The sequence below is a fragment of the Stenella coeruleoalba genome (assembly GCF_951394435.1).
Source record: "Stenella coeruleoalba genome assembly, chromosome: 17".
Taxonomy (NCBI): Eukaryota; Metazoa; Chordata; class Mammalia; order Artiodactyla; family Delphinidae; genus Stenella; species Stenella coeruleoalba.
Window position 1 is genome coordinate 24,464,990 of NC_137163.1, and position 17,770 is coordinate 24,482,759.

At 36.7% G+C, this 17,770-nt stretch overlaps 1 protein-coding gene across 3 annotated transcripts in view; it reads left to right on the forward strand.

Moving 5' to 3' along the window:
• Nucleotides 1-17,770, forward strand: part of CSMD3 (CUB and Sushi multiple domains 3) — a gene marked incomplete at its 5' end in the record, with an annotated part of 1,071,061 nt that overhangs the window by 820,865 nt on the left and 232,426 nt on the right. For all 3 annotated transcript variants that reach the window (XM_079901374.1, XM_079901375.1, XM_079901376.1), the window contains one exon: nucleotides 2,447-2,563. In XM_079901374.1, the coding sequence (XP_079757500.1) occupies nucleotides 2,447-2,563 (117 nt within the window). The remainder of the gene's footprint in view (nucleotides 1-2,446; nucleotides 2,564-17,770) is intronic.

The window sequence follows — 17,770 nt, forward strand, 5'->3', positions numbered from 1 at the left end:
ATTGTCATTTTGGAGCACCTTAAGATCAGAAAGAAAATTAACATAAAACATGCTGCTTATTCTTGAGTGATTCTCTCATCAGTACTATTATCAGTTGAATAAAGTTATCAGTGCTGAAATAAGAATACACCTGACTAATCTCAAACAATAATGAGTGATGAGAGCAGTGCTTCTTTGGTTATTATCGTCATTGTCAACTTGTTGTTCTAAGGAGTTCTAATTTTACTATGTTTAATTCTAACTATTTATTACCATTTTATAGAACATTAAAAGGAAAAAAGGTAGAACATTCATTAGCCACCCAACTCAGTACAACTTACTGTTTGCTTTGTATGTGTGTGTTTTAAATATATTGCTGTATCTTTAAACTTTGGCCAGAAATCCATCAAACGTTTTGAACTTTTCGAACTGTCATGACTCTTCTCAAGCCACCTAACACACCATTGCATTCAGCTCTCTTTAAAAGGAAAATCAGGCATTAACTCCAATAAATTCCCAGCATAAAACCTAAACCTATGTATTTTCAGTCTTCTTCAGCTGTTTTTCTCAAGTCACAGAGGACTGTCATTAATGCTTTCTAAACTTAATCACTCCAGTTTAGTTTTTGATCTTTCCCAAGCCTCTAAGTCAGTGCTCCAGATTTTCCCTCTTTAATGACTCTGTCCTCCCTGTTAAACAAAACAACAATAACAAAAACTCATTCAGCTTTGCATTTTCCCCCAACTACTCCCTACATTCTCCTTCTGTTTACGGTTAAGATTCTGATTACTTTTGTATCTCTTTATAAACCACTTATTCTTCATCCAACTACAACCTAGCTACCCCTCTCTACTCTAGTGCAAGGGTTAGCAACTTTTTCTGTACAGAGCCAGATGATATTTTGGGCTTTGCTGACCACATATGTCTCTGTGATGTATTCTGATTTATTTTTTTTGTTTGTTTTAAACTCTTTAAAAATGTGAAGACTTCCTTTGGTACAGACTGGATTTGGTTTGCTCGCTGTAATTTGCAGAAAGCGGCTCTGGTTAAAACTACTGTATCAATAATACCAAAAAGTTGCTTTCTGGTGTTTGAAGGGACTCCTCCCTACACAAATTCAAGGCGAATTAAGTGATAAGCTGAAGGAAGGCAGACCATCAGCTTTAATATTGATAAAGCTGACGCGCAGTAACAATGGGCTTCCTGTGCAGTTGCAGGTCTCTCCCAACAACCATGGCCACCCCCTCAACAGGTTCACCCTTAAATAGGCTATAGAGGAGACCAGCAAGCTGCTTTACAGGCAGGATGGCTCCCAACCAGAAGTAAAGTTTCTGTCCTGGGCTCACCCATCATTCCATCTCCATGGGGTAAGGGGTGGAGCCAGCAGGCCAGCAAGCCTAGGCAAAACCCCGCCTGGAGGAGACCAGAGGTATAGAGAAGTAGCTCCCTGCTACCTAATACTCTAGACCGCCAGCCCACCTCAAATTCCTTTTTCATTTATTACCACTTTGCAACACGATGGTTTTGAACACTTTCTTTTAATTGAAACTTTCCTCCCCATTGGCTCCCAAGAGACTAAATTCTTTGTAGCCACCCTCTCACTAATTCTACCTTGGCATTCTCTGACCTCCTCTTTGGCCATCTTTTCTCATTCTACATACTTTTCTGGGAGATCTCATTCATTTAAATAATATCAACTATCACCTTTTGCTTTTGATACCTATAACTCCTTTAGTAGCCCAAATCTTTCTCTGTGTTCCAGAACAACAAATCCCAAAGCATCTGCCTATCTTGTGAAAAACAGAACAACTATCTACAAATTTTCCAGAAACATTTGTTTCACCCTCATCTTTTTTAGGAACGTAGCACATTTGGGGCTGAGGTAGCAATAATGTCTCTCTCTATGCACCATCAGCAACTGTTCTGATTTAAATGTAAACCATAAGCAGATAGAGATTGGTGAGAGAATATTTTACTTAGATGAGTGGATGAATGTGTTTGTACAGCCATCCCTGTGCTGTGTATAGAAGTACCTCAGTTGGTGGTAGCATAATCAAGGTTGATTTTGTGTAGAGTTTCAAAGCCTCGTGGTGAGTAAAACAATTTCCCACTGCATGTATAATTTCTCATCATTATAAAAGAGATGATTATCTTTATACTTTTATCATAAATGAAAGCAGGCCACCATTATTACCTTTAGAGATAGATAGCACCATTGCAACATTATTATATTACTTTGTTTCTGAGAAGAGTAAATCTGAATACTCAAAAAGAAGCTTTATGTTGCATGTGCACAATTTTTGACTTTTAAAATATTTGACAGTGGGGACGTTGTTAAAAGATGGAAATAAATGATATTCCTTAAAATCCAGTAGCCATAATTTTTATAGCATGAAAATAGTCATAGTATGAATTTTTAAATGTTTTTCTAAAAATAATATTTTTTAAACATTTTTTTTATTTCCAGCACCTTGTGGAAGTCGTTCTACAGGTTCAGAAGGCACTGTTCTATCACCAAACTATCCAAAAAATTACAGTGTGGGACATAATTGTGTTTATTCTATAGCAGTTCCCAAGGAGTTTGGTAAGTAAGATACATCTCATCATATAGAGTATCATTCCAGACATGCTTTATTTTCACTATATGCTATCAAAATGTTAGTTGTTTTTTAATGAAAATATTTACTATTCATAAAGTACTTTACAATTTTTTTTAGATAGTAGCTTTGTAATAATAAAATTTTAAGGTTATTTTACTCATTTTGAATTTATAGTCAAGTGCACAGGTGAACAACAATATAAAAATGAAAACAGGATTGTTTTTAATTTTTAAAAATAAGTACATCCAGTAACCTTGCAAGTGCCTTCATATTGGAATTTCATAAAATGGGAAATTACCAGAGCATAAAGCAAAGTCTGCTCTGCAAAATATGCATAAAATCAAATATAGAACTTTATAATAATGACAATAATATGTACAAAACAATCATATCAGTTTTATACTTTATTAACACATTTCCAGAAAGAAAAGATTTTGGTTTTAGGCACCTAGTTTCTGGGACAGCAAGGAATATAAAAAGACAGCAAAGGACATTTCAGCTCATCTTGTCAACCTGACAATCTGTTCTGCATTGGCACTGAGAAGACAATGTGTCCTTTGCTGCCTTCACATCTCCTTGATCACAAGTCTTAGAAGTCACTTACCTGGCTTCTAAAGGTTTTGGATCTGAAATCCAGCTGGATCTAACCCAGATTTAGCTCTCTTTATGGATGGATAGGCAAAGGAAATTTAGTGAGCAGTAAACTGTTGGAGAGAGGCTGAATGTTTAGACTTCTAGAATTTAGATATACAGCATCATGTTATATGGTAAAGGATTTGCTGTGAAATGAATGTCTGAGTCAGGATGACAAGTGTTATAGCAGAAGGACCTAGATTTGATCATATCAAGATTGTTGGATCACATATTGACTTAATGTTTCTGCTGATTATAAAATAAGCTGATGCTTCCAGTCCAATTTCTTATAATGAGATATTACCTATATATGCTCTATATACCCTCCTTTTCTCTGTTCTGAAACAAGTCCAAGATCCTCAACTTACTTAAAAGAACATTGTCATCAGAAGGGAAGTACTAAACCTTTCATTTTAACCTTAAAATAGAATTGATGATGTTAGCATTAGCAAGGTGTCTATTTCTTTTCTCCAAACTATTTCTTCTTCTTAGCATGTGATCGGTTATATCAGAGTTGAATTCTTTAATTGTGAAGAGAACAACAGTTTAGAAGGAAAAACGTCATCCACTTAATCATGTTTATTTTATTTTATTTTGTTGCCTTTTGTGCCCAAGAGAGTCCTTCCCTTGCTAGAGGGGTTTATAGGCCCCAGCTGCCAAAAATATTACATGGTTGATGACAGAATCCTAGCAATGCTAGTCCAGAAGACTGCATGGCTATCTGAGTCCTCTTTGGAAACCATTAATTTGTTCTTTTATACTTGTTCTTGGGATGTCATGCAATCAAAGGAATGACAAGGAAGAAAATCAGGCATTTCCTTTTCTGACGCATAAACATTTGGTCACCTGGAGGTATTTTACAGTATCTTATGCATGTATGCATGTATGTTCAAAAAGAGAAGAAAAAAGTACTGATTAAAATAAAATTAAATTAATAGATTCCTAATGAATGGAATCTTTATTTTAGCAGAGTTAATATAAGTTAAATTTAATTATCTTAATATGAAATAATGCAACTAATAATTGGTGGTTTTTAACACTAATTTTTTTTAAACAAGTCCTTTTGGATTATCTGTGGGTAAAATCAAATGTACTTTGATTTATTAGTAAGGAAACTAATTTTGTTTTTATAAATGTTGCATCATTCTTTACTTCAAACTACTCAGAGTCAAACAGACTGAAATCTAGTTTCAACTTGTCACACCTTAGCTATATATCTTTGGACAAGTTACATAATCTTTTTTGAGACTCAGTTTCTTTATTTGTAAAGCAGGGATCATTATGTCTATGGAGCAGAGCTGTTGTTAGTAGTAAACGAGAAAAAAAATATATGTATATATGATATCTTACATAGTTCATACTATTGGGTTTAAGAATGCTAGCTTTGGAGTCAGATTTCTGGATTCAGAACACAACTCAATTTACTCTTTTTCATTGGAGTAATTACATCATCTGCCTGAGTCTTACTTTTCTTATCTCTGAAATAGAAGTGGTAAATGTCTATTTCTTAGGGTTATTTTATAATTAAATAAAAAATATGCAAGTGATTGGTATAATAACATAGTAAGTCATACACACACGAGTGCACATACAGACACACTTTTTTTTTTTTTTTTTTTGCGGTACGCGGGCCTCTCACTGTTGTGGCCTCTCCTGTTGCGGAGCACAGGCTCCTGACTCACAGGCTCAGCAGCCATGGCTCACGGGCCCAGCCGCTCGGCGGCATGTGGGATCTTCCCAGACCGGGGCACGAACCCTCATCCCCTGCATCGGCAGGCGGACTGTCAACCACTGCGCCACGACGGAAGCCCAGACACACTTTTTTTATGTTCACATTCATAGGCACTCCCATCGCCCCCAAAAGATGAAGTAAAATGACCTGGATTACTGGATTGCCCTAGGGTCTTAAGAGTAGCCTGGCTAAAAATAAAACATTTGTATTATGTAATTAAAGCATGAAAACAAATACTTTGTGCTTTATATCTCCAGTGACTATCCAACCACCTATTGATCACTTAAAATTTTCTGGAAGCAGAGTAGAGGAATTAAAAACTACTGATCATCATAGATTTCTTCCTGTCCCTACCTTTACCTCTTTAATGTGAGATAATCAAGCAACAGTTACTGGATCTCTACAGATCAAATTTCTATTTTGCTGCTTCTTCCTCTCATTCTCTCTTTGCCATAATTTCTCTCTGTTGCCACTTTGAGTTCTGTTTTATGACTTTTTGGTATCACTTCATAGCATATCATACTTCTCACTTTTTCCCTTTTCTTGTCATTTATCCCAAATTGTAATCATTTCTTCTTCCATATCTTTTATATGCTGACACTCTTAGAATTTAATTCTTAAAATCATTTAGCATAAGATCTGTCAATACACTTAGTTAGTATATTGGGATTGCAATTTTTTACAAGGGTTAAGGTTCTAAAGTCATTATGTAAGGAGAAAATCACATAGAATCAACATTAACCATGAAATACCTTAAATCAACCATAGAAGATCATCTACATGGTTTTTTGTAAGCCATATTATTTCAATAATTCTAACAGGACATTTTTCCTCCAGTGTTAGAAAGATAACACTGTAATTTGCAGTGTGAGCTAGTTTGGTTTCTTACAGGTCACTTAATACCAAATTACTTTCATTTATTTATTTTTGCCCAGTGTAGATCTGAATTCATATCAATTAAATGTGCACATAACGTGACTCTACTAGTTGATTTAATGAATACTATTTTGTTGGTGAATTCCTATCTTTCAGTTTTTCTAGATAAGAGAATCATCAATTCATAATGCTTTCATCAGCATCATTGGATTTCATTTCAACTTCAGATATTAGGGTTACTTTGGTAATACTCATTCTGAAGGAGTCAAATTGTTTTAAGTACTTAGAAAAATAACAATTATGGATCAGTTATTGATATTTTGCTGTCTTTCTTGTAACAGTTAAACTATTTCACTTGGATTTTTTTGGTTTAAAAATACCCCACTTGGGACTTCCCTGGCAGTCCAGGGTTTAAGACTTCGCATTTCCACTGCAGGGGGCATGGGTTTGATCCCTGGGTGGGGAACTAAGATCCTATGTGCCACACGGTGTGGCCAAAAACAAAAAATGCCCTACTTTATCTATTAATAAAATAAGTTTTAATTTTCCTTCATCTTTCAATTTTAAATTATAAGTTGTTTCCCCTGATGGTTTGGTTACTAAAGTTCTTCATACATTAATTTTAAGTGCCAAAAACATGGCAGACAATTTTATTATTTTGAACTTGGTATAGGTAAGATGCTTTAGAATATAAGAAAACTGTTGACATTGTTAGATGGAAAATATTTTTATTAATATTGTGTACTTATACCTATAGTGTAGGGGCCAAAATCAATTGCAGGGAGGGGGGGGTTAGTAAAATTGGGAAAAATGTTGTGAACTTCTATTTCAATAATCTTGGCTGAGATAAAACAGAAAGAGTTAGGGTGATAGCTAAAGTAGCATACTAGTCAGAGGCTAATGTTTGTTTTTGACTGTTTTCTCTTGGGGTAGAAGATAATGGAGTTTTTACTTTAAAGCTCAAGAGAACAATAGTAGTGGGGGGGCAAAATTGAAGATTTTAGATGGACCCATTGGTAAAGCAAGATCCTTGAAGCAATGTAAGGAGATGGGATTTTAAAAACCTGGAGGTCCTCTTAAAACTATAATTCAGGAGAAATGATTCCTAATTAGTATCATACCTGAATTAGTTTCACATGGAATATTGCCTTGTGAAATTATCATCACTTTCTGATCTCCCTCCCCTTTTCCCCTTCTATCACCTGGTCTTTACATTACGGGGAGTATTTGTAAAAGAAATATATTAGTGTCCTAGAGCTGCCATAACAAAGTACCACAAATTTAGTGGCTTAAAACAACAGAGATTTTTTCTCTCACAGCTCTGGAGGCTAGGCCCCTGAAATCAAGGTATCAGTAGCATGACACTCCCTCTGCAGACCCTAGGGAAGAGTCCTTCCTTGCTTAAGTAAGTCCTTCCTTACTGTGTAGAATGTAAACTAACATTCAGATTTCTTGGAGAATTCCAACATGTTAAGCACCTTGAGGAAATCCAAGGATAGTCTGTGGTGACTTAACTTTGTGTTTAGCCTTCCAGATAGTCTCACCTCCTAAAAGACCCATTATGAATGCATATTTGTTAAGATACAAAACTTACTCTTTCCCAAGATTAGCTTTCACAGTGGGATCTTGGAAGTGTGCATGAAAACCACTTCAGGTTTTCCTTCTTAGATTTCCCAGTTAAGATGCCCTCTCTCACATCTTTTGTTCTTGGTGTAGACTCTTGGTTGGATAGGTTTCAAAGTCATGAATCCCTAAATCACAGAGTTATTGTCAGTCTAGTCTACTCTGTACAAGGGACATAGAGTTGCTAAAACCTTTTGTGTATTGCTGTGGGAGAGGATTTTTGTTTTGTTTTATCTTTAAATTAGCTGTCATCATCTTAAACTTTTCTCCTAATTCCACATATTTTATACTTGTTATTTGCAACCATTTTCTATCCTATCTCCCACTGTAGTATTTTTCCTCCAGTCAATCTAGAAACATCTTTCCCTGTGACATTGCCTACAATATAGGGTTATAGCTGTTTTTTTTACATTAATTTCAAACTTTATTGTAATATATTAAAACTGATCATGATCTGTTAACAACCATCTCATTAATTCTTATTATAGTCATTAAATTTAGTACTTCCTTTCCATCTTATAGACTTAAGAAATCACTTAATGATTGTAAAATGCAATTTATTTTTACAATATATCTTTCACATTTCTGTGTGAAACTGTTATTCTCTGAAAAGTAGTCTTTAAAAATTTAGGTCGCCTTAGTATTTAGAAGGAAAAAGCAAAATGGATTGAAACTAAGATGCACACACACTATATATAAATGTATATATGTGTGTATATATATGTATATATGGACTTTTTAAGGTGCACCAATATAGTTATGACCTGCATATGGAAGGTTAACTGACTAGTCTCATCTTTTATGTTAAAACTGATAGCCGTTCTTTTGCTCTGTGTATATTCTCCTTTAAAACTCAGGCATATATTTGACCATTTGCCTTTTTTTAAACTTTTATTGGCATATAGTTGATTTACAATGTTGTGATAGTTTCAGGTGTACAGCAAAGTGATTCAGTTATACATATATATATTCATTCTTTTTCAGATTCTTTTCCCATATAGGTTATTACAGAATATTGTGTAGAGTTCCCTGTGATATACAGTAGGTCCTTGTTGGCTATCTATTTTATATGAGTAGTGTGTATATGTTAATCCCAAGCTCCTAATTTTTCTCTCCCCCACGTTTCCCCTTTGGTAACCATAACTTTGTTTCCAAATCTGTGAGTCTGTTTCTGTTTTGTAAATAAATTCATTTATATCATTTTTAAAATTAGATGCCACATATGAGTGATATCATATGTTATTTGTCTTTCTCTGTTTGACTTACTTCACTTAGAACGATAATCTCTAGGTCCATCCATGTTGCTGCAAATGGCATTATTTCATTCTTTTTTCATTGCTGAGTAATATTCTGTTGTATATATGTACCAAATCTTTATCCATTCCTCCATCGATGGACATTTAGGTTGCTTCCGTGTCCTGGCTATTGTAAATAGTGTTGCAATGAACATTAGGGAGCATGTATCTTTTTGTATTATGGTTTTCTCCAGATATATGCCCAGGAGTGGGATTGCTGGATCATATGGTAGCTCTATTTTTAGATTTTTAAGGAACCTCCATACTGTTCTCCATAGTGGCTGTACCAATTTACTTTCCCACCAACAGTGTAGAAGGGCTCCCTTTTCCCCACACCTTCTCCAGCATTTATTGTTTGCAGATTTTTTTGATGATGGCCATTCTGACCGGTATGAGGTGATACCTCATTGTAGTTCTGATATGCATTTCTCTAATAATTAGTGATGTTGAGCATCTTTTCATGTGCTTTTTGGCCATCTGTATGTCTTTTTTTTGGAGAAATGTCCTTTTAGATGTTATGCCCATTTTTTGATTGGGTTGTTCGTTTTTTTGACATAGACCTGCATGATCTGTTTGTATATTTTGGAGATTAATCCCTTGTTGTTGACCATTTGCCTTCTGATCTTATACTTAGGTGTTTTCAAATGACCTATTTTATTCAGCATTGTTTACATAGTTTATGTTTTTATTACCTGTCTTTATACTTAATTCAGTAATTTATTGTCATTAATTTTCCCCATATTTTAGTGACAAATTGTTTTGAGATTCTTTTTATATTCTCATTAAGTCACTAAATCATTTTATTGGCATTCTGTTTTTTCCTGGTGTGAAGTTTTCAGTATTGAATGAACTCTTACAGTCATTCAAGGCTATTTATATTTTATATTTAAAGTGTATGACACTTTATTTTTTAACAGTGCAATTGCATCAAATTCAATGATTAGTCTTTTCTAAATATTGAATTTACTTATCTAACAATGACAGATAATGTTCACAAAATGTGTGTTTATTCGATATTTATATTTGCTCTTTATCATCACCTGTTAGATACAGAGCAATTGAAAAGAAAAGGGAGCTCTTTTACTCTTAAAATTGATGATTGTGTTAATGTCAATATGCAGAAGTGACTCTGTTAATTGTGTGCCTGTAAGAAAGGAAACTCTTATTTTTTTGAGCCTAACATTTTAGGGTAAGGAAAATGTAATTATCATATATATTTGGAATCATATTATTTGGTTACTATTTCTATAATTAGATTTGAAGCCATGTTTGGTGACAGATAGAACAGGATCCCCCATTCAGATTTGGTTCAGATGTCAAGACTCATGATACCACACAAGACCAAGAGGGTACAAAAGGATGTATTACTCATATAATGAGGCTTTCTGAGAAGAGCAGGGAAGTAAACAAGACTGGATCCAAGCAGATCCAAAATTGCTTAAGGGAGCAAAGAACACTGACTGGCTTTGGGTTTTATAGGGGTGGTGTTGGAGTGAAAGCCCCCGCATGATGGTCAGGGCTTGTGAGGTTTGAACTTCCCAAAGCTTGTAAAGGAGAATGCACGCAGGCTTTCTTGTCAGCTTGCCCCAGATATCAGGCAAAAGGGAAACTGGGGGATGGAGGAGAGCTTGAAACTTGTTAGCAGTTAAAGATCAAAGATGATCGCCTTCATCACAATTCACTGTTAGTGTCTGACTGAGTGAAATGTGCCACATTTGAACTTGTTTAAAGCCACAATGGCACTGTGTGAGACCTGCATCCATTTACTAAAGGAGATGAAAATTCATTGACTACCTTGTTCCAGAGCTCAGCAATATGGTGAGAAGTGAAATGAGTGCCTTGATCACTATCAATAACGATTAGAACTCTGTAAATGACATGGACTGTCTTGGTGAGGCCTTGTATTGTGGCTTTATTTTTTAATTTTTTTAAAACTCTTTATAGGAGTATAATTGCTTTACAATGGTGTGTTAGTTTCTGCATTATAACAAAATGAATCACCTATACATATATCCCCATATCTCCTCAGTCTTGCATCTCCCTCCCACCCTCTATATCGCACCCCACTAGGTGGTCAAAAAGCACCGAGCTGATCTCCCTGTGCTATGTGTCTGCTTCCCAATAGCTATTGGTTTTACATTTGGGAGTGTATATATGTCCATGCCACTCTCTCACTTGGTCCCAGCTTACCCTTCCCCCTTCCTGTGTCCTCAAGTCCATTCTCTAGTAGGTCTATGTGTTTATTTCCTTCTTGCCCCTAGGTTCTTAATGACCTTTTTTTTTTTAGATTCCATATATGTGCGTTAGCATACGGTATTTGTTTTTCTCTTTCTGACTTACTTCACTCTGTATGAAAGACTCTAGGTCCATCCACCTCAATTTCGTTTCTTTTTATGGCTGAGTAATATTCCATTGTATATATGTGGCACATCTTCTTTATCCATTCATCTGTCGATGGACACTTAGGTTGCTTCCATGTCCTGGCTATTGTAAATAGTGCTGCAATGAACATTGTGGTACATGACCCTTTTTGAATTATGGTTTTCTCAGGGTATATGCCCAGTAGTGGGATTGCTGGGTCATATGGTAGTTCTATTTTTAGTTTTTTAAGGAACCTCTATACTGTTCTCCATAGTGGCTGTATCAATTTACATTCCCACCAACAGTGCAAGAGGGTTCCCTTCTTTCCATACCCTCTCCAGCATTTATTGTTTGTAGATTTTTTGATGTTGGCCATTCTGAACAGTGTGAGGTGATATCTCATTGTAGTTTTGCTTTGCATTTCTCTAATCATTAATGATGTTGAGCATTCTTTCATGTGTTTGTTGGCACTCTGTATATCTTCTTTGGAGAAATGTCTATTTAGGTCTTCTGCCCATTTTTGGATTGGGTTGTTTGTTTTTTTGATATTGAGCTGCATGAGTTGCCTGTATGTTTTGGAGATTAATCCTTTGTCAGTTGCTTCATTTGCAAATATTTTCTCCCATTCTAAGGGTTCTCTTTTTGTCTTGTTTATTGTTTCCTTTGCTGTGCAAAAGCTTTTAAGTTTCATTAGCTCCCATTTGTTTATTTTTGTTTTTATTTCCATTTCTCTAGGAGGTGGGTCAAAAAGGATCTTGCTGTGATTTATGTCATAGAGTGTTCTGCCTATGTTTTACTCTAAGAGTTTGATAGTGTCTGGCCTTACATTAGGTCCTTAATCCATTTTGAGTTTATTTTTCTGTATTCTTTTACAAGTAGCTGTCCAGTTTTCCCAGCACCACTTATTGACGATGCTGTCTTTTCTCCATTGTATATTCTTGCCTCCTTTATCAAAAATAAGGTGACGATATGTGCATGGGTTTACATCTGGGCTTTCTATCCTGTTCCATTGATCTATCTTTCTGTTTTTGTGCCAGTGCCATACTGTCTTGATTATTGTAGCTTGTGGTGTAGTCTGAAGTCAGGGAGCCTGATTCCTCCAGCTCTGTTTTTCCTTCCCAAGATTGCTTTGGCTATTCGGGGTCTTTTGTGTTTCCATACAAATTGTGAAAATTTTTGTTCTAGCTCTGTGAAAAATGGCACTGGTAGTTTGGTAGGGATTGCGTTGAATCTGTACACTGCTTTGGGTAGTATAGTCATTTTCACAGTGTTGATTCTTCCAATCCAAGAACATGGTATATCTCTCCAGCTGTTTGTATCATCTTTAATTTCTTTCACCAGTGTCTTACAGTTTTCTGCATACAGGTCTTTTGCCTCCTAAGGTAGGTTTATTACTAGGTATCTTACTCTTTTTGTTGCAGTGGTAAATTGGAGTGTTTTCTTAATTTCTCTTTCAGATTTTTCATCATTAGTATATAGGAATGCAAGAGATTTCTGTGCATTAATTTTGTTTCCTGCTACTTTACCAAATTCATTGATTCGCTCTAAGAGTTTATCTTTAGCATCTTTAGGATTCTCTATGTATAGTTTCATGTCATCTGCAAATAGTCACAGCTTTCCTTCTTCTTTTCCGATTTGGATTCCTTTTATTTCTTTTTCTTCTCTGATTGCTGTGGCTAAACCTTCCAAAACTATGTTGAATAATAGTGGTGAGAGTGGACAACGCTGTCTTGTTCCTGATCTTAGAGGAAATGGTTTCAGTTTTTCACCATTGAGAATGATGTTGGCTGTGGGTTTGTCATATATGGCCTTTATTATGTTGAAGTAAGTTCCCTCTATGCCTACTTTCTGGAGGGTTTTTGTCATAAATGGGTGTTGAATTTTGTCAAAAGCTTTTTCTGCCTCTATTGAGATGATCATATGGTTTTTCTCCTTCAATTTGTTAATACGGTTTATCACATTGATTGATTTGTGTATATTGAAGAATCCTTGCATTCCTGGGATAAACCCCACTTGATCATGGTGTATGATCCTTTTAATGTGCTGTTCGATTCTGTTTGCTAGTATTTTGTTGAGGATTTTTGCATCTATGTTCATCATTGATATTGGCCTGTAGTTTTCTTTCTTTGTGACATCTTTGACTGGTTTTGGTCTCAGGTTGATGGTGGCCTCATAGAATGAGTTTGGGAGTGTTTCTTCCTCTGCAATTTTTTGAAAGAGTTTGAGAAGGATAGGTGTTAGCGCTTCTCTAAATGTTTGATAGAATTCGCCTGTGAAGCCATCTGGTCCTGGGCTTTTGTTAGTTGGAAAATTTTTAATCACAGTCTCAATTTCAGTGCTTGTGATTTGTCTGTTTATATTTTCTATTTCTTCCTGGTTCAGTCTCAGAAGGTTGTGCTTTTCTAAGAATTTGTCCATTTCTTCCAGGTTGTCCATTTATTGGCATATAATTACTTGTAGTAGTCTCTCATAATCCTTTGTATTTCTGCAGTGTCAATTGTTACTTCTTTTCATTTCTAATTCTATTGATTTGAGTCGTCTCCTTTTCTTCTTGATAAGTCTGGCTAATGGTTTATCAATTTTGTTTATCGTCTCAAAGAACCAGCTTTTACTTTTATTGATCTTTCCTATTGTTTCCTTTATTTCTTTTTCATTTATTTCTGATCTGATCTTTATGATTTCTTTCCTTCTGCTAACTTTGTGGGGGTTTTGTTATTCTTTCCTTAATTGCTTTTTGTGTAAGTTTAGGTTGTTTGAGATGTTTCTTGTTTCTTGAGGTAGTATTATATTGCTATAAACTTCCCTCTTAGAACTGCTTGTGCTGCATCCCAAGGGTTTTGGGTTGTCGTGTTTTCATTGTCATTTGTTTCTAGGTATTTTTTGATTTCCTCTTTGATTTCTTTACTGATCTCTTGGTAATTTGGTAGTGTATTGTTTGGCCTCCATATGTTTGTATTTTTTACAGATTTTTTCCCATAATTGATATCTAGTCTCATAGTGTTGTGGTCAAAAAACATACTTGATACAATTTCAATTTTCTTAAATTTACCAAGGCTTGATTTGTGACCCAATATATAATCTATCCTGAAGAATGTTCCATGAGCACTTGACAAGAAAGTGTATATTGTTTTTGGATGGAATGTCCTATAAATATCAATTAAGTCCATCTTGTTTAATGTATCATTTTAAGCTTGTGTTTCCTTATTTATTTTCATTTTGTATGATCTGTCCATTGATGAAAGTGGGGTGTTACAGTCCCCTACTGTGATTGTGTTACTGTCGATCTCCCCTTTTATGGCTGTTAGCATTAGCCTTATGTATTGAGGTGCTCCTATGTTGGGTGCATATATATTTATAATTGTTATATCTTCTTCTTTGGATTGATCCCTTGATTATTATGTAGTGTCCTTCTTTGTCTCTTGTAGTAGTCTTTATTTTAAAGTCTATTTTGTGTCATATGAGAATTGCTACTGCAGCTTTCTTTTGATTTCCATTTGCCTGGAATATCTTTTTCCAACCCCTCACTCTCAGTCTGTATGTGTCCCTAGGTCTGAAGTGGGTCTCTTGCAGACAGTATATGTTTGGGTCTTATTTTTCTATCTATTCAGCTGGTCTATGTCTTTTGGTGGGAACATTTAATCCATTTACATTTAAGGTAGTTACCTTATGTGTTCCTATTACCATTTACTAAATTGTTTTGGGTTTGTTATTGTAGTTGTTTTCTTCTCTTCTTTTTCCTGCCTAGAGAAATTCCTTTATCATTTGTTGTAAAGCTGGTTTGGTGATGCTGAATTCTTTTAAGTTTTGCTTGTCTATAAAGGTTTTAATTTCTCCGTCAAATCTGAATGAGATCCGTGCTGGGTAGCATAATCTTGGTTGTAGGTTTTTCCCTTTCATAACTTTAAAACTGTCCTGCTACTCCTTTCTGGCTTGCAGAGTTTATGTTGAAAGATCAGCTGTTAACCTTATGGGGATTCCCTTGTATGTTTTTTTGTTGTTTTTCCCTTGCTTGTTTTAATATTTTTTATTTATATTTAATTTTTGATAGTTTGCTTAATATGTATCTTGGCATGTTTCTCCTTGGATTTATCCTGTATGGGACTCTCTGTGCTTCCTGGACTTGATGAACTATTTCCTTTCCCATATTAAGGAAGTTTTCAACTATAATCTCTTCAAATATTTTCTCAGTCCCTTTCTTTTTCTCTTCTTCTTCTGGGACCCCTATAACTCAAATATTGGTGCATTTAATGTTGTCCCAGAGGTCTGAGACTGTCCTCAATTCTTTTCATTCTTTTTTTCTTTATTCTGCTCTGCAGTAGTTATTTCCACTATTTTATCTTCCAGGTCACTTATCCACTCTTCTGCCTTAGTTATTCTGCTATTGATTCCTTCTAGAGATTTTTAAATTTCATTTATTGTGTTCATCATTGTTTGTTTGCTCTTTAGTTCTTCTGGGTCCTTGTTAAATGTTTCTTTTATTTTCTCCATTCTGTTTCCAAGATTTTGGATCATCTTCACTATCATTACGCTGAATTCTTTTTTGGGTAGACTGCCTATTTCCTCTTCATTTGTTTGGTCTGGTGGGTTTTTACCTTGCTGCTTCATCTGCTGTGTGTTTCTCTGTTTTCTCATTTTGCTTAACTTACTGTTCTGGGGGTCTGCTTTTTGCCAGTTGCAGGTTCGTAGTTCCTGTTGTTTTTGGTGTCTGCACCCAGTAGCTAAGATTGGTTCAGTGGGTTTTGTAGGCTTCCTGGTGGAGGAGACTGGTGCCTGTGTTCTGGTGGATGAGGCTGGATCTTGTCTTTCTAATGGGCAGGACTGCTTCCAATGATGTGTTTTGAGGTGTCTGTGACCTTATTGTGATTATAGGTAGCCTCTCTTCTGATGGGTGGCATTGTGTTCCTGTCTTGCTAGTTGTTTGGCATGGGGTGTCCCGCGCTGTAGCTTGCTGGTTGTTGAGTGGAGCTCAGTCTTAGCATTGGGATGGAGATCTCTGGGAGAGCTTTCACCGTTTGATATTACATGGAGCCAGTCGGTCTCTGGTGATCCAATGTCCTGAACTTGGCTCTCCCAGCTCAGAGGCACAGGCCTGACACCGGGCTGGAGCACCAAGACCCTGTCAGCCATATGGCTCAGAAGAAAAGGGAGAAAAAGAGAAAGAAAGAAAGAAAGAAAGAGAGAGAGAGAGAGAGAGAGAGAGAGAGAGAGGAAGGAAGGATGAAAAAATAAGTAAAATAGAATAATGTTATTAAAATAAAAAATTAAAATATTAAACATTTAAAAAAAATAAAAGGTAAGGAAAACCAAAAAAGAAAGAAGGGAGTGACCAAATCAATAAAGAAATCTACCAAAGATAATAAAATCTAAATACTAAACTAAGATAAACATAAAACCAGAAACAAATTAGATGCAGAAAGCAAACCCCAATTCTGTGGTTGCTCCCAAAGTACACTGCCTCAATTTGGGGGTGATTCGTTGTCTATTCAGTTATTCCACAGATGCAGGATACTTCAAGTTGATTGTGGAGATTTAATCCACTGCTCCTGAGGCTGCTGGGAGAAATTTCCCTTTCTCTTATTTGTTCACACAGCTCCTGGGGTTCAGCTTTGGATTTGGCCCTGCCTCTGCATGTAGGGCATCTGTTCTTCATTCAGACAGGATGGGCTTAAAGTAGCCACTGATTAGGGGGCTCTGACTCACTCTGGCTGGGGGGAGGATAGGGTATGGAATATGGGACAAGTCTGCAGGGTCAGAGGCCAAAGTGACATTGCAACAGTCTGAGGTGCGCCGTGTGTTCTCCTGGGGAAGTTGTCCCTGGATCACAGGACCCTGGCAGTGGCAGGCTGCACAGGCTTCCAAGAGGGGAGGTGTGGATAGTGACCTGTGCTTGCACCCAGGCTTCTTGGTGGCTGCAGCAGCAGTCTTAGCGTTTCATGCCTGTCTCTGGTGTCCCCACTGATAGCCACGGCTCGCGCCCATATCTGGAGCTCGATTAGTTGGTGCTCTGAATACCCTCTCCTTGCACACCCCGAAACAATGGTCTATTGCCTCTTAGGCAGTTCCAGACTTTTTCCCGGACTCCCTCCCAGCTAGTTGTGGCCCACTAACCCCCTTCAGGCTGTGTTCACGCAGCCAACCCCAGTCCTCTCCCTGGGATCTGACCTCCAAAACCGGAGCCTCAGCTCCCAGCCCCCACCTGCCCCGGTGGCTTAGCAGACAAGCCTCACAGGCTGGTGAGTGCTGGTCGGCACCAGTCCTCTGTGTGGAAATCTCTCCACTTTGCCCTCTGCACCACTGTTTCTGTGCTCTTCTCTGTGGCTCCAAAGCTTCCCCCCAGCCACCCGCTGTCTCCACCAGTGAAGGGGTTTCCTAGTGTGTGGAAACTTTTCCTCCTTCACAGCTCCCTCCGAGAGGTGCAGGCCCTGTCACTGTTCTTTTGTCTCTGTTTTTTCTTTTTTCTTTTGCCCTACCAAAGGTACGTCGGAGTTTCTTGCCTTTTGGGAAGTCTGAGGTCTTCTGCCAGCGTTCAGTAGGTGTTCTGTAGGAGCTGTTCCACATGTAGATGTATTTCTGATGTATTTGTGGGAAGGAAGGTGATCTCCACATCTTACTCCTCCACCATCTTGAAGGTCTCTCCTGTATTGTGGCTTTAGTGTGTGTAGAGACACGTG